General features: G+C 37.8%; 3 protein-coding genes across 3 annotated transcripts; 1 reads left to right on the top strand and 2 right to left on the bottom strand.

Moving 5' to 3' along the window:
• Positions 1–1,089: 1,089 nt before the first annotated feature.
• LOC131310737 (protein indeterminate-domain 11-like) lies at positions 1,090–5,009 on the bottom strand. The gene is made up of 3 exons (XM_058337915.1): positions 4,368–5,009; positions 3,562–3,973; positions 1,090–1,964 (listed from the first exon to the last, which is right to left on the bottom strand). The coding sequence occupies exons 1-3, from the start codon at positions 4,510–4,512 to the stop codon at positions 1,247–1,249; spliced, it is 1,275 nt and encodes a 424-aa protein (XP_058193898.1). The 5' UTR covers positions 4,513–5,009; the 3' UTR covers positions 1,090–1,246.
• A 3,726-nt stretch (positions 5,010–8,735) lies between these two features.
• On the bottom strand, positions 8,736–14,784 carry LOC131310738 (nucleosome assembly protein 1;4-like). Its single transcript, XM_058337916.1, has 11 exons — positions 14,510–14,784; positions 14,315–14,358; positions 14,107–14,202; positions 11,612–11,704; positions 11,398–11,479; positions 11,240–11,301; positions 10,955–11,139; positions 10,688–10,865; positions 10,550–10,593; positions 10,013–10,208; positions 8,736–9,109 (listed from the first exon to the last, which is right to left on the bottom strand). Exons 1-11 carry the CDS (start codon positions 14,577–14,579, stop codon positions 9,041–9,043), a joined length of 1,119 nt encoding a protein of 372 aa, XP_058193899.1. The 5' UTR covers positions 14,580–14,784; the 3' UTR covers positions 8,736–9,040.
• A 3,472-nt stretch (positions 14,785–18,256) lies between these two features.
• On the top strand, positions 18,257–23,298 carry LOC131310742 (transcription initiation factor TFIID subunit 7). Its single transcript, XM_058337923.1, has 2 exons — positions 18,257–18,873; positions 22,546–23,298. The coding sequence occupies exons 1-2, from the start codon at positions 18,429–18,431 to the stop codon at positions 23,040–23,042; spliced, it is 942 nt and encodes a 313-aa protein (XP_058193906.1). The 5' UTR covers positions 18,257–18,428; the 3' UTR covers positions 23,043–23,298.
• The last annotated feature ends 78 nt before the right edge of the window (positions 23,299–23,376 follow it).

Here is a 23,376-nt window from a genome sequence, read left to right on the forward strand (position 1 = left end):
ACCTTAAACAACATATTTTGAACAAAATGAGCGGCTCCGATCATCTTTGTGCGACCCGAGGCGGGAAAAAACGGCCGCTGTGCACAGCTGCTGTGCACGTAGCACAGCTCTTTATCCACCCTAGTTGCATGCCTAACCCAAATTATCCGCCCTAGTTGCATGCCTAACCGCATAAAGTATATATATTTCATGAAACAGTTGCTCTGACTTTAACTAATTAGCAGATTAATTATAAGTTTTTTTGTTGACTTTAACTAATTAGCAGATCATAAGTTTTTTTGTTTAACAGAAAAGAAATTGTTACGACCAACCTCTCAGCACCTCATGGCAAGCACATAACCGGGTACCAAAAATGATATATTTCTCCTCCATCTGCTCTATGACTATATCAATAATGGCAACTCTCTCTCTCTCTCTCTCTCTCTCTCTCTCTCTCTCTCTCTCTCTCTCTCTCTCTCTCTCTCTCTCTCTCTCTGTGAAGAGAATGAGAGAGAGAGTGATGAGAGCTGTGGCGTGTGGGTTTCAGAGGAATCTCCTGTCATTCTAGTTTCCCTTTTTTCCATCTTTATAATAAACAACACCACTTTTGAAGTTAATTAAGCCCATAATCTACAATATTAATCACCTAACATGGGTATACCGTATATATATGCGCGCACCTCTCCCTAGTTGTAAGTTTTTGTATTTAATTTTACGTGGAGCTACTTTATCTGATGATTGACTAATTTATGACACCCTTATAAGCAGATAAAAATTCTTACATTGATCGCTTTCTCACATTCCACGAATAAATATAATAATGCTTCAATCAATATTGTGGATTTGTCTTGAAAATTTGTTTAGTTCTTAACTTCACAACTTCGGAGTTTATTAAAGTGGCATAGAATGGCTCGGACACATGTATGTAGAGTCGTACAATACATGTGGCCGCACAAAATGCATGTGAAACCCATGCAAATCAACTTGGTAAGTGTACAAGTGTATGTACTACAAAGACAAAACTACTACGGCTTGTCTTTTCTCTCTTATTATACAAAAACGCAAAGGAATTAATTATAACCTCATTATCAATGGAAATTGCTACCAATATTAAAGAGCACTACTCCATATGTAACTAGATCAAGTCATATCCTTTAGGGTTCCACATATATAGTATCTTCTTCCCTTTGGAAGAAAGAAACTCAAGAACAACAAATATTACAAAACTAAGCACATCGAAAAGAAGTGTCCAATGCAAGAACTAGAACTAATTACCTTGCCATGATTTTTGGGTTTGATTCTGATTCTCATTAAGACCATCAATATGACTACTAAATCCAGCCATGCCCATGTTGAGAATTTCACTATGTGATAAAGGCCTCAGCCCCAAGAAATCTTTAGTCATACCCTCAAACCCATGTCCAGAAGAGAGTACTGAATCCACCATATCTTGAATATTCAGAGAAGAAGGTGCACCTGTGCCCGCACCACCAGTACCAGCCATTGCAGGTGATTCCTGCCCTCTAATAATACTACTAAGTACCCCAGAAGAAACTGCAGCTTTATTACTATTACCACCACCAAAAGGACTATGGACAAACCCAGCAGCTGCCCTCCCTTCACGTGATGAAAAATTCAGCCCAAAACCAGCTGTTTGGTTACACGGATCCGCATACACGTGATGACCCATCTGAGATGCTTTCTGTAGCAACGCAGTTGCTGACAGGTTTGGGGAGGGTCCCACAGTACTAGGGCTATTAGGGTTCTGGAAATCTTGATATAACCACACTGGGATAGTGTTATCCGGGTTCGGGTTAGTGAAATTCTGCTGCTCTTTCTTGATCATCGTGTTGTCATGATCTGTGTTGTTGATGAATTGGGATTGGACCAGGGGGTAATTAAGAAGTGGGTTTGACGAGATTGCCCTTACACTTTCTTCTGCCAAAGCATCACAGAAGGCTCTGTGAGTGATGAAACTATCCCTCCTGATCATCATCATCAAGAAAACAAACCAAAAGGAATCACAAAAAGTGACACAAGAAGACAGAATCGAAACCATCATTATATAGAGAAAGTGATGAGACAATGCAGATGTAGTGTTTCTTTTTTCCTCGATTGTACCATTTCCTGCCTTTCTCTAAGCTATGATAACTTTCCATATTTCCTCTTCCTCTCAGACACCCTCACAATGTCCTAGTAGTGCATGTGGGTATTTGCCAGAATAAGAATAATGTTATCAATGTAGACAAATGATTTACACAAACTTTGTGCAACTGGGTATACAAAAGTGAGAGCTAGGGATGATCAGCTAGATCCACCATTTGGATTAGAGTAGTGTGTAAAATATTGGCTAACATATGATTTGATCGGAATATATATATATATAGTTAGGATGTAGTTTTATTTTTTTGTGTGTGTGGCAGTCTGCTCTCTTCCTTCAACTCGTTGTACTTTTATTGGGTTAACAAAATTTCTTCCCTAATCAGAACAAAAGTAGTATGTAAATTATTTTGTTACTCGCATTGTTGTGTTTGGTGAGTTTAATAGTAGTAGTTTTTGAGGCATATACATTAATAGAGCCGGTCTTGAGCTAAGGCATAAAAGGCAGCTAGGCGCTAGCCCACCTAAAGTGTAGAAAATAGGTGTCCCAACTATTTTTAGTACCCAATATAGAGCTGGTCTTGAGCTAAGGCATATGCATTAATAGAGCCGGTCTACACTTTGTGATGAAAATCAGACCAATATATGTGGAGATATATACACTACTCTAGCTAAAATAAATAAATTCTCATAATTCACATAATATGCGCATTGAGATGTAATCGTGACTCGTGCTATTACTATGCATTGAGACAAATCAAATGGAAGTAAATGTTTAAGGACATAGAATCTCGTGCCCTAAGTGTACAATACTGATACTTTAATACTTTAAGTCATGGTAATTGATTTAATTCACACCTCCTTTTTTTGTGATGTAATTTTACGAAACAAATGTCTAATTTTAGTACCTTTTTACACTTGAAAATACAATATTGTAAATTCATCATAAGAGGATAAAAAAGAACAGTGGTTATAAAAAAAGGGAGTGTGAAAATTACTACCATAATTCATACCCTTCATTGGAATGGTTAACAAAATTTAAGACACCCTACATACCGATAAATACATTTAATTAAACAAATATATGTTGCTAATATTCATACTCTACTGTAAAAAACTAAACAACCTAGCTAATCGATCAATTCATGGTGGAAATTTATTAATGGAGTATCTAGTATCTCGAGTTTAATTCCATCTTTCCTTGACAAAATTTGCACCTTTGTTCTTCACACGAGAGGTTTGTAATTAACACTACGTACCTAGGTCCTTCCCATATGTATTCGTAAAATAGCAAGTAGAGCGAAAATCAATTGGTAGGCATATACTCCGCTGCTCACTAACTATAACTAATAATCCTTCTGACTTTAATTCACCGAGGGAAAAAATTGTATATTCGTAAAAAAAAAACTATAACCATTGAGGTTTCAACGACACTTAAACTCATGAGGTTTCCCCCAAGATAACGTGGGTTAGATTAGTTACCTCGAGAAAATGGTGCCACAATCACATCTGTACTCTCTAGTGCCACAAGTCTTGGAATGAGCTTTCCAATCAGATTGAACAGCATACTTCTTAGAGCACTTTTCACACTTCCACTTCTTCTCACCATGCTTTCTGCAAAAGTGTTTCTTGATTCCTGTCAAATCCCCAAGAGCCCTAGATGGGTCATGGTGCACACAACTAGATTCTGGGCACACATACACTTTCTTCCTTATAAGCACTATGCCTTCTTTGCCTGTAACTCTCTGCTTGAGCTTCCATGGCAAATTATGCCCTCTCCTGTGGAGCTGAAGATTTTGATCTCTCTTGAACCCTTTGTTACATACGTCACACGTGAATCTGTTTGTTGCTAAGAGAGAGTTGGGTGATAGAGATATCACTTCTGCTTCTGGGTCTGAATTCAAAACCAACAAAAGTTCAAATTTTAGATGAGAATAATCGATCAACGTTATCGATAAATGAAAACTCGTACCCCACTATAGTAATAACTAATACGATGAGTACATATTTTCAATTTTTTTTTTTGATCGGCAAAAAGAATTTTATTAGTACTATAGTGGGTGATTTGTGGGTGAGCTTACAATTATTACAGTAAGGATCACAAAAGCTGCATCATTTTTGTTTTGATTTGAAAACAAGAAATATGAAAACCCACATCACAAAACAACCATAAAATCACCAAAAAATAATTAATAAAAACAAAAAAATAATCAGAAGCTACTTGAAATTAACCCAGCAGAATTAAGACTTGAGACAAAAACAATTAGTTAGTAATTAGTTAATTTAACCTGGGTTGCCTGGGAGACTTCTCTTCTTCTTTGGGGCTGGTTGAGTTTGAGCACTTGGTGGAGAAAAATATTGTTGAGGAAAGATGGTGTTACTCCCAGAAGGAAAACTTGACTCATGACCAGAGACAGAAGTCAAATTAGACATGCTCGATCTCAGCTCCCTTCTTCCACACCTGAGTTTTTTTTTTTTTTTTTTAGAAGATCTAATTGTTCATCATCTCATTCTAGATGATTTTTGATAAAGTGGGAGAAAATTATAGAGTGAGAGAGAAGCTAAAATTTTGAGCTGACGAGGGGTATATATCTTTGAATCCAAAATCTTCTGTTTTCACTCTAGCTATTTGGCTGTTGGCACCAACCCAAGAGACAATTTTGGTTTTGGCAAAACACAAAAGGAAGGGGGGAGAGAGAGAGAGAGAGTCAGCAACTATTCAACCTTTTCATGGTTTGATGACCAAGAAATCCAATAACAACAATACAAAACTCAAGAAACAAACTAAACCTAGATCTTAGAAGTTGGAACTTGGACTTAACTTGGAAGAGAGAGAGAGAGAGAGAGAGAGAGAGAGAGAGATGTGGATGAGAACATTGAGAAGGGATAAAGATAAACTGTGTTTTTTTATCTACCTCCTGTCTAAAATCATACCCCGAGAGGCATGAGACCATAACCCTACGGCTGAATTCTCTGACGTGCACTTTCTGTCTTTTTCCTTTGTTTGTTATCTTTCCCATCCCCATTACAAAAATATTTTTTTGCCTTTTCTTTATTGGCTTTTCTTTCAAATACAAAGTTCAATTTTCTACTAAAAAACACACTTTCATCTCTAATGGCCATACTTTTCCCTTTACTTATACTTTTGGGGAGTTGGGGGCTGTTGTGCCATCCTACGGGTTACATTTTGGCTTTAAAAAAAGTGATTTGAGCCATTCATATGTTCGGCTCGTTAATCATGAGAAATTTTATTTAATAGATATCGATTGTCACTTGTTGGAGACGCTTTTGTCATAAGAAATTATTTTGAAAATCGTACTAGCTTTTTAATATTTAAAAAGATATAGGAATTTCATTTATGATATCAATGTGATTTTTTTGCAAACACAAACTTGATGAGCCGGCCGATGAAATAAATGGTTTGAATCACTATTTTGGAAGCTGAATTTTTCTTTTCTTTTTTCGGTGGGTTTTGGTTGTACACTTGCACGTGAACTCAAGGAAATGATCATGAGGTGAAAAACAATTACTATGTGCAAAGAGAATTTACTTTTCCATAGAGAGAGAGAGAGAGAGAGAGAGAGAGAGAGATATAATTAAAGAGAGATGTTAATTTTATATTTTACATCATAGAATGTAGACCCTTCCCAATTTTTATATTTTATATTTTACATCATAGCATGATTAATCAGTTGATTGAATCCTAACACTATGATAATGGCTAAAGGGAAATTCTTCTTTTATTTCACATTATTTTTTGTTTATCGTCCAGTTCATGACTTTCACTAAAGCAAACAATATTTTTGAGCAACAAAAAAGGGGCCAGAAATATTTTTTTTCTCAGCAAACGAAACATTTTATATAGCTCGAAATGGTACATCGAGAAAAGACTATCTAAGCATAAAGAGCTTCGAAATTCCGGAAAAGAAAAGCATCCAACAGAAAGTTGAATAAAACACCTTAGATTACATTACAATTTAAGGGGCCAGAAATATTGACATTTTTGCAATGTCCTTTTCCGATTAGAATATGCATTCGACACTAAGAATTCGAAAGGCTTGCATGTGTGGAAGTAGAAAGTGCCTACAAATTAATGAGGCTAGCTAGCTACCACTTAACTTGCATGCATGTGTTATACACTTCAAATCAATGTGCGGTTAAAAAGGGTTATGAAGCATTGCATGGGCCGACGGGGCTTTTAAGAGCGGTTGAAAAATTTCGTAATAAAGGATAATTCATACGGTATCACTTCTTTTAATTGTAGTACTAGCTTTTTCCATCAGCTAGTATTTTATTGAATTTATTCTCAACTTTAACTAGCAACTTGAGTCTAACTAATGGGAATTTACCAGTTTTGCAGTGAATGCAACATGGCCGAATCTAAAGTTGGGTTTGTGCTAGGAGTGACAATTTTAACCGAAAAATCGAACCGATCAATCGAATTGATCGATTTTTAGTAGATTCGGTCAGTCTAAATATGAGTTCGGTTCGGTTCGGTTTTCATTTTTTAAAGTTTTCCGGTTCAGTTCGGTTCGGTTTCGGTTTCGGTTTCGGTTTCGGTTTGTACAAAATTAACACTGAAATGCACCAAACCGAACATAATTATGTGGGTATTTTTTAGCCCTTTAATCTTAGCCGTTCATCTAGTCATATATACCTAACCCTAATATTTTCCTCTCCAATCTCCACGCCACATCTCAATTCTTCCATTCTCTGATATCTCCACCAAGTAGCCATGGAAGTTGGAACCTCCATACCGACATCTCTCTCTCTCTCTCTCTCCCTTCCTCTTTCTTCGTCCCTCTCCCAATTTTTTCTCTCTCATCGAATCTCTCTCAGTCACCTCCTCTCTCTCGTCGTCTCCCTCTCTTTCTCCCCATTTCTTTTCCTCGATAACCAGATCGACAATCAAACTCGTTTGAAGGCCTCACAGTAAATCAAGCTTGTCTGCTACATAGATTAGGAATTTCTGAAATTTCTCTATAGAATATTTTTCCTTTATAATTTTTGTTGACAAAACCGACTAAACTGACCGAACCGGTAAACGATGAACCGAACCGAACGGTTTTGCAAAAGTTTTGATCGGTGTCGGTTTGGGATATGAGGAAACCGACAGTTTTGGTTCGGTGAAAAATATGGAAAAAAAATCAACCGAAGCGAACCGATATCATCTCTAGTTTGTGCAATGCATGAGAGGGAGAAAGAGTGTTGGGCTTAGAGAGAGATAGAGAGAGAGAGAGAGAGAATATTTTGTGCAGGGAGAGAGAGAGAGAGAGAATATTTTGTGCAAGGTGATTAGGTGAGAGAGTTCACGGGGAGACAATGGGAAAAGGCATCGGGCCCCTCATTGAATGATTGAGATATCATAGGACCCCACTCAATTTGATAAATTGTTTAGTTACGCGTGAACGAGGTCCTTTCTTCTTCTTTTTCTAATAACCGCGGAAAATTAGATTACAAAATAATAAGTTCGGGATATTTAGCCTCTACAATATCTTTTTGGCAAAATATTTTTTTTGCAATATTTAGCCCTTACAATATAATAAGTTCGGGATATTTAGCCCCTACAATATTCCTCATGTTTTGTCATTTCAATATAATAAATTCGGAATACTTATTATATTTAGCCCCTACAATATAATAAGTTCGGGATATTTAGCCCCTATAATATCTTTTTTGCAATTGAAATGACAAAACATGAGGAATAACAGTAAATAAAACTTCAGAAATAATATAGGTACCGACGGCTGGGGAGGGATTTCGTACCGACCGGTCGCGCCGGACCCTCTCCGGCCACCGGACGGCCGATCCGAGCCGTCCAAAAATTCTAAAAAAAAAAACCGAGGGGCCTCTCATGGAAATCAATGGCATCCCAGGTGTGTAGGGTGCTTGATCCGAGCACCCATTTTTCGTGTATATATGTCTATACGTGTATATACACAAAAAAGAGGTGTTCGGATCAAGCACCCTACACACTTCGGATGCCGTTGATTCCCGCGATGGGCCCCTCGGTTTTTTTTTTTAGAATTTTTGGACGGCTCGGATCGGCCGTACGGTGGCCGGAGACTGCCGGTCGGTACGAAATCCCTCCCGGCCGGTCGGTACTTATAGCACAACTCATAAAACTATCTTTGCTAAAAGATCTATATGTGCACTTGTTTGTCTCTTGGAACAGAAAATTCCAAGAGATGGTCTTTAATAACAGAAAATTCCCGAAATGGTCTTTAATGAAACCGCCTGGCGCTGCATTTCCAACTTTATCCACTGCCCCGTCGGTGTTGATTTTTACTATTAATCCAAATACACAAACAACCAATCAGAAAAACAATTTTCCAAGCGACACCCGACGTAGATATAGAAAATGGATGTGCAATTCTGCTTAAGCCAGATCGGAAGCGGTACAGAATTATCAAATTCCATTGGGCAACAAGCTCCCTAATTCTCACTGCAAGCGAGGATGTATTTTCTTTTGATATGTCCCGGTCAAGTTTACGCACGTTTCAATTTATTTCAGATCCTTAAAGTCAAACAACCGGATAAAAAGCTGAATTTCAACAAAGTGCTTAGAATCTAAAATTTGATGCCGTAAAACCCAACTTCTTTAGAATCAAACTTTATTTCCTATTTCAGCCTCTAGGAATATGTAGATTCTCAACTGGACAATCAAATTTGTTTAAAAGACCAATGCATAAATACATGGTCGACTAGTATCATCGAAGATTCACAACACCAACGACAACCCCAGAAATCCCAAGAGACGAAGAGACCCCACATAAAAACCTCCTCTAATAAGAACACATCTTTCCCCAAATAAAAAAATAGAAAAGAAAAAGGCAACCTTAAATAAACAAAGGGGGCAAATCAAAGACCCATAACTTTTTCATTAAAAAAAAAAAAAAAACCCACCACTGTCACCATCACCCCAACCTGTCCCATTCGATGTTGTCTGCAACTTGATACCTTACTGTTGCTTGCATTCCGGTGGACGCTCGCCGGGCTGACCTTCTCCAGCTTGTGCTCTTCCACTCTTCTGTAAATTTACAGCAAGCAACATGATAAGTATAAGCACAGAGCTCATACATGCACATCCATGACACCAAGGAGGAAATTTACATTTTGATATGTTCCTAATCTAACCAGGAAAAGGAAACAGTTGGAAAAAAAAAGTAGCCAAAATGCCGATCGTATTTTGATATTCTTTGTTAGATATTTCTCGCAGGTGTCTAGTAGGTGTGAAAACGACTCAATGTTTCGAGATGTTTAGTAGGATTCGACATGTTTTGGGTACATTGCAGTATGTGTTCCATTTTTTCTCTTGCTCGATAAAAGTTAGTAGCGTTGTAGTTAGTGAGTTTTGAACCCAGTCAAATGCATTGGACATAAATGTTGCAGTATGTGTCCATGGAAACAGTCAGAATTTCAAAACAACAACGCTACTTGCACATACTTTTGTGCACATATCATGCACATTCATTTTTGTGGGGCCCATATAAATGTTTTGCCCTACAATTTCTGAGAAAGCTCTTACCGATATCCGTTGGAGCTGATTTTTTACAGGAACCCTTCCAAAAATATTTTAAAAAAGATGAGCGGTTCGGATCATTTTGTGGGACCTCGATACGGGCCCCACAAAAATGTATGTGCATGATATATGCACAAAAGTATATGTGGGAATCATTACCGATTTCAAAATCTCTCTCTAATTCCACAAAACAGTTAGATGGGAATAAAAAAATTTACCTTTACCAAGTAGAGGAAGGGAAAAATTTAAAAGCTTTTTCATAGCACCTTCGATCCAGATGACTGCTCGAAAATTTAATAAACCGAGACCGAAGGAGAAAGGGAGGAAATCAAAGAGTTGGCAAGTCCAGAGAGTGATTATATCAGAGGGAGATACAGCTTTGAATTTTGCTCTAAAAATTTTACGAATTACCTTCTTCCTACTTTTGCCACCCTTCTCTTCTTCTTCATCATCATCGTCCTCCTCATCATCATCCTCGTCTTCTTCGTCTTCATCCTCATCACCTTCTTCATCATCTACCTCTATGTCTTCAAACTCATCCCCCTGAACGGCCTCCCCCGTAAACCACGACACAGCATGTGGGATAATTTTGTCCCGAATTGTTGACCTGCACATGCCGACACCCTCAGCTTAGGTGAATGATACAAAAATACACTTACATATATCAATGGGCTTACTGAAGTTCCAATAAACCAGATTTCACACAAGGATATCCTCATGGAGAGAATAATCCAAAATCCCAAAAAATCATTCATGACTACCTCTGCATTGATGATCATGCACATACCAAGGGGGTATTAAACAAATCAGGGTGAATTCAAACCACCATATAATATGTCAAATGTTGTCCCGCTAAACAGAAACCCCACGTCAAAGTTCTTGAATAATAGTTCATCACAGTTAAAGATTGTATGCACTGTCCCTACTGAAAGGTAGTGTGTGACCCACCCAATGTCATAGTCTTGCTCCATTTGATTCTGAAGTTCTTCTGCCTGTCCATGCATAAAATGTATGGATAAGAGAGGGAAAACCAGACTAATCAATTCTGTTTCATTTAGTATTTGGTTGTGTAGTCTACGAGCTTACAGTATCTTCATCAATATCATCATCGTCTTCGGGAACCTGTGGAGGATTGAAAAAGTTGAAGAAACTTTCGCAATTTTCAGTCTTTGTAATGGGTTTTGCATTCTTAGATCCCTTCTTTGGCTTTTTCTTAAGGATCTTCTGAGTCAAGCACTTCCCTGGATACCATTCAATCTCCGTCCTACATAGTACCAAACAAGCATAATGTGAACTTTCCAGGAGAATCTCAATGTTCAAGCTCCACCCTAGGACAAGGAAACAGAAAGTTACCCTATCGCTTTCTCTAAAATAGGCTCATCGTCATCAATCATGTGATATGTTTTTGTCAGAACAGAGTTCTTGAAAAAAGGATTGGTATCAAAGAAGAATTCAAGCTTGAATCCCTTGGGATTGTCAATCCTATACCACTTGATATCTTTAAGATACTTGAGGGCCTCTTCATCTCGCTCTGAGATCTAAACAAGGGGGGAAAAATAATCAACTCACCACAAACCATTAAAAAAAATAAAAGATTAACAATAGGCAGCGGCAAATAGTTATGTCCTACTCTCTTACCTCCTCGGCCAATACTTCGTTTGTCTTCATCGCAGTGACCCAGAAACTGGGAACACCTTTCTCTGCATTAGACACATTGCTAACATCAGAGTTACATGGCCCTATTTTACATCAGAACAAATGAAAAGAATTCAGCAGTTTGCAAATGAGTGAGTCACCTTCTACTTCTTTATCCTCTTCATCCATTGTCGCTTCAGCTGTAAAACCTTCAACTTCAACACCATTCACAACTTCATACCTCTGTAACACGTCCAACAACATTGATGAGTCGCTCAAAAAGATATGTGCAATAATATTTCAGACATTTGGACAAAACATCAATTACAACTAATACAAGCAATGCTGTTGTATTAAGATCACAGTATTTCAAACCTTGGTGTAAAGTGGTTCATAAAGCTTCTGGTATTTAGCTTCAAGGGCTGCTCTCTCCTCAAAAAATTTGGCCTCCAACTCATCGTGTTGGCTCTGCACATTTAGAACATTTAAGGCCAGAGTAAATCACAACACTTCACACACCCAAGCAACATACAACCTTTAAGCAACCGTTTGATATATCACATTTTCAAGTAATCAATACCCCAAATCGAATACAATTACCAACAAGGACATTCTCATAATACTCAGCTAGCCAGATCAATAGTATCGCTAATGGGTTTCATGAATAGGAACTAAAACTCAAGACAATCAGATGTTTAGACATTTCAGGATTGAGAGCACCAGCTTAAGTGCACATGAGGTCACAAGATTGCATCCATGTGCAAGTATTAGGGGTAAGGCTAATGAAGTCAGACTGAAGCAGTATTCCCTTTTATCAAATAAAGGGGTAGCAATCAATTGGTGCTCTCAAACAATCTAAGTTTGTTGGAAAAACAATGTTATGGTGGTTTACTAAAGAGATCCTGCAATCCATGCAAGTCCCCAAATAATTTGAACCAGTTCCAGTATCTGAAAATTCAATTCTAGTTTCTATGGACTTGGCTATAAGGCTGATTAAAGAAAACTGTTGCAATACTACATCTTGACCTCTACTAACTTAGCAGTTAGCACCAACGAAGATATGGCTAAAACCTAAACAGATTAATCCTTATTTCCCCATAACTTAGACAACTGCCTAACGCCACTCCAACTGTTCTAAGACACCTCTTAGCACCTACAAGCCACTATAATTTCCAGAAATTATCACCCCAACATAGAAGTGGTGGGTGAGCTCATTCCCAAGGGAGACATTTTAGAGAAAGTAGTACTTCTCTTTGTCCAGTCACGGAAAGGAAATCAATTGCTAATCTAACATCTCACGCAACAGTTGAAATGACGAAAAGCTATGAAGCACCGACACCTCTAGAGGTTGAAGTATCGCAGTGTCGGACACGGGGACACGGCGGAGACACCTTGGGGATCCCATAATTTAATATAAATTTTTTTAGGGGGGCACGGCAGGGGCCAAACTGTAATTTTAAAAAAAAATTGGGGGTCAAATAGTAATTTAAAAAAAAATTGGGGCCAAATTGTAATTTTTTTTAAATTTATGGGTGTCAAACTATAATTATTTATTTATTTATAAATAAATAAATATACACGTGGCGTGTCCCCCGCCTTGTCCGTGTACCCATTTTTTTAGAATTCCTATGTCCGTGTCGGTATCCGTGTCGGTGCATCATAGACGAAAAGTGAGATGTAACTTCCAACTTACTTTCCGTTGAAATATTTTCCCGTGCAACCTAACATCCCTTTCTTTCCCTAAGCCCAAACTAGAGCACACCCTAAATGTCAGGCCTTTACTCCACAAACTATAAACCCTTTCTAGATTTTTATGGCCTATGGGGGTCAAAAGAAGCTCAACCCAATAGATTGTTAATGAATAGATGCCATGAAAAACAAAAAGAATAACTAGAAAATCCATCCTAAAATATCTTTGGCACCAGAGCATCCCAAATTTCTACAAGCTTGATCATTAACAAAGTCTTGTGTAACTAGGAAACACAGGCATTGATCCGTGTCTATAGTACACGACACACAGTACAAAATTCAATACGCAACTTGATAACTATGTGTATCACCATGTATCCCATCACTAACAAATCATTACAGACCCAAATCAAGGTTGCTCAACCAAAAAAAAAATACTCATCTAATCGCCACCTTGTCTAACCACCCTGGAGCTTATAGATCCACCCAATCAATGAACTCAGAAACTGAACGCGCTGTCCTTTTGGAGTTTCAGAATGATCTGGCGCAAGAAACTTTCCACTCAATCAAAGTCATTCCCACGAACAACTTATGTTGCAAAAGGGACTACCATACCAAAGCCAGTGTCTCGCCGTCAAGCATGCAACTCCAATAGATTTAAAATGACTCAGATGATTGTGGAAAACTTCTTCGAAAAGCAAACTTTTGAACTGATTTAAAAATATGTTATCTTGGCCAGCAAAGCTACAAACATAATAAACCAAGGAATGACTTAACCACATCACAAAGAATCAAATTTTTAGCTTATTATATATCCTTGGCTTTTGTAGTTGGGGAGAGGACATAAGGAATCAAGGAATGAGCCAACCACATCACGAAGCAAGGAATCTATTCTCTCGGCCAGCAAAATCGGGGCATGACTTATTAGACACATCACAAAGCAAGGGGTTTTTCGGGTTTGAGGAATGGGGGACTACAAAAGAAATATTCACTAAATCACACAAAGTCCCAGACTCCCAACACTAAACAACGAGCAATAACATAACTCACACAGCTAAATCACGGCCACATAATTACATACTTTAGACTCTAAAAGTTTAAAAAAAAAAAAACACACATCAGAAACAAAATATAGCATCACATTCATGTCAACCAGTAAGATTATATATGTGAAAGCAAACCTGCAGCTCTCTTAGAACCTCAACCCGCCTGCGAACTTTCGGCGTCAAAGTCTCCAGCACGTCCGAGTGCTGCCCGGCCAAATTCTGAAGCTTATCCTGCAAAAAATATTAATAATAATCACACCACCAAATCAAACTAAGCAAAAAAATCGAACGTTAAATTAACTTACCAAAATCGGATAAATAAAGAACTTCCCAAAAAACTAACCTTTAGGGCATTAACAAGACCGGCACGATCCTCTGCACTGAGAGCTGCAAACAGAAATAGACACACAAAAGTTCAAAATTTAATTGAACATGAGGTAAGGATAAACATATATGTGTATATGTATATAGTGAGAGAGAGAGAGAGAGAGAGAGAGAGAGAGAGAGACGGAGAGAAGGGTTTAGTCGGGGAGGTTACCGGCGGCGGCGGCGGGGAGGGACGCGCCGAGATCGGACAAATCGAGCTGATCTTTGTTGGTGTTGCTCATTTTATGAAACCCTAGAGAGAGAGTAGGAGGAAAACCCTAGAGAAGGAGGAACGTAGAGGAGAGAGGGAGGAGGAGGAGGAGGAGGAGGAGGAGGGAAGTGGAGAGAAACACGGCAGGGTTTTGGGTGAGAGGCAAGCGAGCGAAAGGGATTAGGGGAAAACTATATAAAGGGAGAAGATCAATTATTCGGTGCTCCCGGAGCGGTGTGATGATTCTGCAAGGCGGTGATCTGTCGAATAAAAGCACGCCAGGGGTCTACTGGTTAGCTGGCGTCCGCGTCATTGCCACCTCACTTTAACGGGTTTTTCGGCTCCCCACATTTAGGTGGAGTTCCACCTAGCAAAAATGCAAAAAGTGAGTTTTGTTTTTAGTCAAAAAAAAAATTTGTATGTGTTAATTTTGTGCCAAATTTTTATGAATTATTAATTCATCTCAACAAAAAGATTCAGAAAATTCAAAAAAATTGACTTTTATCTTAAATGTTTTGGAAAATATTCATGCTTAAACAAAGTGGTATATATTTTCAAAATAGTATTTGGATAAAAGTAAAAAAAATTACTTTTCAGATTCATCTCGTCGAGCCGAAACGAATCAATAATTCACATAAGTTTAGCGCAAATTTAACACATACAAAAAAAATTTATTTTTTCCCAAATATTTTGGGAAATAACCACTTTTAAGCAAAAAAAATAAAAAATCGACTTTCTTTGCGGCCATGGATAATTCTTTGCAACCGAAAGCAATTATTCTCAGCCATGAGCAAAACATTGCAGCCAAGAGTAATTCTTTGTGGTTAAGGGTAATTCTTTGCGGCTAGAAATAATTCTTCGCGGTTAGGAGCAAAACTTCACAACTAGGAGCAATTCTTCACTGCAAGAAGCAATTCTTCGTGGCTATGAGTAATTCTTTGCGGCCAAAAGCAATTCTATGCGGCCAAGAGCAATTCTTTGCGCCTAGGATCAAAACTTCGCGCCCAAGAGCAATTCCTCGCGGCTAGGAGTAATTCTTCGCGGCCAAGAGCAATTCTTCGCAACCAAGAGCAAAACTTTGCTGCTAGAAGTAATTTTTTGATTTTTTTTTTTTACTTAAAAATGGTTATTTCTCAAAATATTTGGATAAAAGTAAAAATAATCTTAAAAAATTGGTATAAAACAAACAAATGCCAAAAAATTCAAATAATGATAAAAATTAGAAAAAAGTCCTGAAAGTCAAATAAGTTCTTAGTGGAACTGGGCACTTTCTCTCCATTAATTGTTTCACATGGTCTGATAATTCAATTTATAAAAGTAAGGAAAGGACACACAATTATTCACAAACACTAACAACATGTGGAGTTTCTTCTTTATAAATAAAAAATGTGTGCGTATCTAGCACTTTTATATGTATATAGTGTCATATTTACATGTATGGTGCCATAAGTAGTTGGAGAATTGTAAAACAAATTATTCATGGAAAATCATATTCTACTAACAAAATACTTATATACACCATAAAAAAATAACTCTCCAAAGTTGTTTCGTTGAAAGAAAATAATTATGCTACAAGTCTTAATTAAAAATTGATGAAATCAATGAAAATTATTAGATGTATAATGTCTCTTCGGCTGATGATGTATGTCATCCATTGGTATGAGAGAGTGGTACTGGTTGCATAACTATAAGTGTTGAGAATGTTAAGAATACAGACGAACATGTAAATGCTTGGATGCATAAGTCTCTCGGAATGTCTAATGCAAGTGGATCCACACTGTCGATAAAAGATTCAAGCAACAGATGATGCTAAACGCATTTGTATCTTGATCTATACACTTTTATCTGTATGCATAATATATTTGCTAAATAAAAGACGTAAAAAAATAATGAATTTTGAGTGTGCCTATTCGCAAGTGAACAGTAAGATTATAGTCTCCATGATTAGTGGAGGTACATGTAACTCTAGTCTCTAGACACTTGAGTTATCAAAAAAGAAACAATGCGCCTATTCGTAAATAATATGATTGGCACTTGCTAGTTGCTACTGGATGTCCTTTGTTGGAAAAATATTTATGTTGGGTCCGCATTAAAAATTGATTCCGTGGGATTCAGAAAGAAAAAAAATATGTGCATCTCCAAATCCAATGAATTGTAAAATATTTAATCATGTACTCCCTTCCTTCCAATTTTATTGTCTATTATTCTATTTGTTTCTTTTATATCTTTTTTATATATCTTTTAGTTTGGATCTTAAAAAATATGCAATATGTATTTTGTTTGATAGATCTCAATTAGTTCTATAATACAATATTTTTAAAATTATGAAAAATATTATAGATTGAAAAATATAAACAATTCAAAAATAACACGCAATTCAAAAATAAACAATGGAAATTGGACGAAAGGAGGGAGTATTTATTTGGGTAGTAGCTTTATGAATTTGGAAGAGAAAATGATGGTTAGCGATGCACTAAATGAAACCAAAAGGTAACATAACAACTTTTGACTATTCAATTTTAATTAGTTCATTGTGGATACTTTAATAGTTGGTACAAGTTAATTGGCCCCCTTAAGATAATTGGCCCCCTTAAGATTTGTTACCAAAAATTAGTCCACACACATGAAAACACACAAGATTTGTATATCTCTGCACGCAACTTGAAATACTTATGTTTTGTTCACCCATCTTACCATTTGTTTGATTAAACCATTGACCTAAAGATGAAGACCGACAACCCTAGAAATCCCAAGAGATGAAGAGAACCAAACAATACAAAACCTCCTCCAACTAAAAAAAAATCAATAATAAAAGGTGTAAACAGTTTGTGTAAAAACTACGGGGTATTGTTCAAGTATGAAAAGTGCGAACCGAATTTTAAAAAACTTCAACAAATAAAAAGGACAAAATGGATTAATCATGTACCCACTTCTCAAAATCACCATATCACCATGCCACCTACTTAAAAATGAGTGAATTCATTTTGTTATGTTATGATTAGACTAAATTTAATCTAATATGAGACTTCGGGAATGCTATTGCTTATGGTTTGATTATACATAAGTTGGGTCTGATCCACCTATACAATTGAATTTGTATATTTGATTTATTTAATTCAATTGTTGTTTAGCTTGATTTTACAATCATTTTGTGTTTAATTCTTGGTTTGATGTTAGTGGTTATGAAGGCTGGCAATATATTTATGTCGTCAGATATGTATATAGAATTAGAGATATGGGTTTTGTCTTTGAAATTTGTTTTTGTTACGTTTGGAATATATACATAAGTAGAAAAAATGAGTGCGGTGATTAAAAAAATAGTGAAAATGAGGGCAAAGTTGGTATTTGGGGGGAAAAATCGTCGAAAATGTGGGTCCAAAGTGCAACACAATTTCACAGATATAACTCATATAAGGAGGCGCATTGTGAGTTTATAGCATAAAGGGGCAGGCAATATGATTTGAGTAAAATATAAGGGTGGAAGTGAAGTTTACCCTTATCGTACGTTCGCGAGTTCTTTTGGATTTGATTCAATGAAGCCAAATGCATTATTAGGAACGCAAAAATTCATTTTACTTCCCAATAAGATATCGATTTGTATTCGATTAGTATGATGTTTATTCTGGTTAGGGCTCTTGATGATTTCTACGAGATGAACAATTTAGATATGTGAAATAAACCTAATATAAGTTCATATTTGATACTGATGTAGCTTGTCTGTGTTAGACCTCTCAGGTTCAACAGAAGTCTGAATCGGCTAGAACTCGCACTTCACAAACGCGACTGGGCTTAGTGTTGAAAATTACAGATTATTGAGTAGTAGAAAAAACCAGCGAAAGGGAGGTACGTTTTGGTGTCGAAATTCAAGTGAATCAGGGCCATGGAAATCGAGGGGGAAAACGGTTCCAAAACCCAGTTGAAGAAGGGACTGAAAACAGAGCTCGGAAGAGGATTAGGGTTCGATTCAAGAGACCGAACCGTTTCTCGTCGACACGTGTCGTTCGAACCAAAGAACACAGGCAGGGTTCATTTCGAAGTCATTGGAAGGAATCCCATTTGGGTAAAAGGCAGCAGGAGTGATGAAATTAGGGTCTTCAGGAGGTGGGAGGGAGGTGAAATTGAAGATGGGGACATGTTCTGTGTTTCTGCGAAGAAACCCATTTGGTTTGCTGCGAAAATATTGGAACTTGGTGAAGGGGAAGACGAGAGAGCGGCTGGAAACGAGAGAGAATTGGATGAGGGAATAGAGAGTGGATGTGGGTTGAGAAGTGTTGGAGAGTTGGGGCTGGATTCTGGTGATGTTTCAGGCATTGACCCAGTAAAAGGTTTGCTTCTTAACTGGATCCATAACTGTGTAGCTTTCTTGTTGTACATAGGTGAATTGACATAGACATGGGTGTGGAGATACGTGCACAGCCAAAAATGTTCTTGTTAATTTTAATAGATGTGCAGTATGCGCAAGTAGTGAAGTTGATAGTATGTGCAAGTAGTGAAGTTGGTATGCAGGGAGAAAAATGTTGCACCTGCCACCTTTGTTCTGTAAATCATTTGTAGTTTTCGATTCGTAGGTAGCATTTGCACTGTATGGACCAAGGTTTTCTGTTTCGAAAATTAGAGTTCATTTGAGACTGTGTCGATCTAACACATCATGCTCTAGAAGGTTGCTTCTTGAGTGGCTTCTATAACAGTATTATGCATTGTGATCTCATCGTATCTTGTATTTTAGGCATAGAATCTTATCGTGATAATATCGTAGTCATATCTCTTTGTAATCTTCTATTTTAGGTATAGATTTCTACGGTTTTCTCTATTTAAGTTTGTTTAGCATTGTAGCCATTTACTCTCATTATTCAGTAATACGGATCAGTTCTCTCGCCCATATGTTATGTCACATGGTATTAGAGCTAGGTTTTTGGAGGCTTTTCTCCTTTGTTTGTGCCATAATTGCACTTTGTTTCGATGTGATCTGTGTGTTCCGGATCCTTTGTTGACCACTCCACGTGTGAGTCGGGGGTTGCACGATGGGGGGGGGGGGGGGGGGGGGTGGGAGGGGATGGGGTTTGTTGGAAATTGTACCACATCAGTTAATTATCTCCTCCAAAACTAGTATGAGCCTGGGCGGCCTCTCCACTCATTGCCAATTGGTCTTGAGTTGGATGCTTTAACAAATAGTATATCCTTTCTTGGTATACATAAGTGTGTAGATACATACAGAACCATTGTTGTACCTATTTGCATGTTAATTTTTAACTGATGTGCTGTATATACAGATTGTTATGTTGATATTGCAACAAGTAAAATATTACTCCCTTTTTCTAAGGTATTTATAGTTTTTGATTCATAGGTAACACTATACGGAGCAAGGGTCCGTTTCCGTTTTGAAAATTTTATACTGTTTAGCACAAAAACTGGAGTGCAGTTAACAGTGCCTACTTAGCATAACGTACTATAACGCAGCTGTCATAGGCACATACAACGCCATAATCTTTTGAGCCACCTCAGCTGGATAAAAGAACTGAGACCAGAGAAGCCCTGTGAATACCTGCTCCAAGTTACGACCACCACAAGCTTTTCCCCTACAATTCCCAATCACTTAAGACCTTTCAGCAGTAAGCTTTTCCCCTACAATTCTTCACCAGCCCCAGGAAGACAGGACATCATTTACATGGCTTTTCATATAACATTAATAATAAGGGCCATTGCTAGTTAGTGCCCCAAAATTACTTTTTAGCATTCCAATTAGGAGGAATGCACAATATTTTAAGACTTCTTAACCACTGCCAAGGGCAACCGGCTAACATTTTTGCCTTTTCACAAGACATGTAATGAAGAGAATGGAAAAGGTGAAATTCCCATCCATATGAAAATGAGATTCATTATCAAACAAAAGGATATAGCTGTTTTACGATTATAACAAGGACTGCTTGTCGTTTGCATGTATTCTTGTCACAAACATGGGGGACAAGAAGAGCCTATATCTTTTAGAGGAACTTGTTAAGTAACAGCCAATCCCAAAACATCCACAAAAAAAATATCTCAAATTCAGAGAGAGAGAGCTACAAGGACTCCTTGGATTGGTTTTAAATTTTACTTTTAGTGCCTTATGACGGCCTAGAAGTCCTCATCACTTTTTTTCTTCTTTGATCATCCGAAATTAGCATAAGAAGCTACAAAGGCATCAACATACAACATAGAAGTAAAGGAGGGGTCAAGGCATGAAAGCCAATTCAAAGGGAGGAAATTCCCTCGCCGTGTGTCCACCTGAAACTGAGACTGACTTCCCTTTCTATTCCCCAAATATCTTCAAAGATAACAGATGATGCCCAGGGGGGAACATTCTCAGAAACCCACAGATCAATGGCCAACTGGCTATCTCTATATCTCCACATGTGATATCTTATAGGCAGCAGCCGTTTGACAAGCCATAGAAGCCCTATGTCATTTGACAAGCCATAGAAGCCCTCTGCCGTTTGACAAGCCATACAAGCCCTATCAAATGCGCAGCTGCATTCAATATGTTATTTGCATTGGAGTTGATTTTGCAGTGTCCTTCAGCAAGTGGACACCACTTGGGACTGGGATGGTAGGATGAGGAGTGTTGAGACTTAAGAGGATAAAAATTCTGCCCAAGAAAGGAACGCCCTCTTGATGGTGTCAGCAGGAGAGACTGGGACGTGGTTGTAAACTGATTCATTCCTTGATCTTCAAACAGCCCAACTCAACATAACACAGAAACTAACCAGTTCTGTCACCACCTTATTGTCAGCAATGCATTCCGTGATTCCATCAGGCTGGTGGTCCATTCATGTCTGAGCTGATAGTTTGGGGATGGACTATTGAAGATTACGCCCAAACCAAACAGCAGACACACAAGAGCAACCAAACAGAAGATGCTGAACGGAATCTGATTCTTTATGGCAAATGGGAGAGGAAGGGGGGAAGGCTAGGTTGCGCTTACTCAGATTATCCTTTGTTGCCAGGAGATTGCAACATGCTCGCCACCAGAATGTCTGACTTTTGGAGGGACTTTGAGGTTCCAAATGAAAGGCCAAAGGTTAGTGGGGTGTGGATGGTAGTTGATGGTTCGGCCTTGTGTTTGTGCTTGAGAAGAAAAAGGGCTTGCTGGTATCCCGATTTAACTGAATATGTGTACCATTAGGGCAGTGGTGCCAGATCAAAAAAACATCCTTCCCCTCAGTGGATAAAGTAAGGGAAGTGATCTTTTACTTCATCTGAGTTTTATGCTGGAAAAATTCATCATCACAAAAATTTTGTTTGCCTGAATAGGAAATCAGGGGAAGGGAGAAAGCTTTTCCTTTTGGTTGAAATTACTACATAAGATGGTTTACCCTTATAAAGCTGATTTTCGGGTATCAGTGTGCATATAGAATAACAAATCAGGTGGGCAGGGTGGTTTATGAAAACTGCAACGACAATTGTATATACCATCAGTTATGACTGGTCTTAATGGTACTTTGCTTTAGTGTGCCCTGTTTTGGTGTTCTTGTTTAATTGTCTTTTCTTTTGGGTCCTTACTTGGAACCCCACTCATGTCCTCTTCTATGTCCTCTTCTTTTGCTTAGTGTATGCTGCCTTTTTTTTTAATTGATGTATACTGTATAGCGTGTTCTTTTTATGTTTTGGGGCAGAAATTAATGGAGTTACAACTCATGTCCCCATTTGTTTACCTTTTGCCTTATTTTGTAGTTTGGACGGTGGTTTCTATTTTAGGCTTCATATTCCTGAAATTGTTCATGTGAAACATGAACATTTTGAAAAATTCGTCTTTTCTGATTCTTTTGGTAAAATATTATTGTGATTCAGACACATATTTAGCACACTTTGTGCTATAAATTATTCTCTATGGAGTTGTTTAGCATATTTGCATCTTTGTATCTGAATGTTCGTAGTTCATATTTCCCGACAGAAATTTCACATGTAGCTTCAGATATGATGACATTGCCTTTCTTCACAAAGTAGCTGTGTTGAAATTGCAGAGTTTGGCTTTCTTGTAATGGGGCAAGAGTTCAATCACTTCCCCAAACAAATGATCCGTCACACGAAAACTTGGAACTGGTTCCTCGAGGAACCTAACGAACACAGCGATGATGATGAAGTTTCTGACAAGAAAGGTAAGAAAGGGTTAAGGAGAAAAAGGAAAAAGGATGAAGGCAATGATGATGATGAGTGGACGGGGGAGAGTGAAGAGGACAAGGAAGCACTTACAAAAGTAAGAAAGGTGTGGAACCCAAAATACTCTACTAGATCGAAAGACCATGACAAACCTACTAAGGACACAGGAATTAACAAACATTCTGTCAAAAAGAGAACTTTCGATACAAATGAAGAAGATGAGGAAAATAAAGACGATGATGCCCTGGGAGGCTTTATCGTTGAAAATGATGACATGGAGGAGGAGGAGGAGGAGGAGGAGGAGGAAGAAGAAGAAGAAGAAGAAGAAGAAGGAGAAGACAACGACGACGAAGTAGATTAAGAAGAAGATTGGGATTGGTGGAGTATGTTCCATTTATTTTTTTCTAGGAGGGATGGAAACGTTTTTTATTTTTTCTGGGAGGGATGGGAATGTTGCTTTGTCGGGTTTGAGATTGTCGCAGGTATGTAAATACTCTGGTGATGGATGTTTTGTACAATACAAACTTGGAAAGTTATTTTGTGTTTCGTATAATATACTGTGTACCTGTACCATACTTCTACTTCCATCTTGACTTAAATCATTTTCAATTTTCCGGTGATATGGCGTTCTTTTCCCAGTAATGCAAATGTATGGAAACTCCAAATCTGAGTTATGCTTTTTATTTTCGATGAAT

The sequence above is a fragment of the Rhododendron vialii genome, chromosome 12a (genome assembly GCF_030253575.1).
Source record: "Rhododendron vialii isolate Sample 1 chromosome 12a, ASM3025357v1".
Lineage (NCBI taxonomy): Eukaryota > Viridiplantae > Streptophyta > Magnoliopsida > Ericales > Ericaceae > Rhododendron > Rhododendron vialii.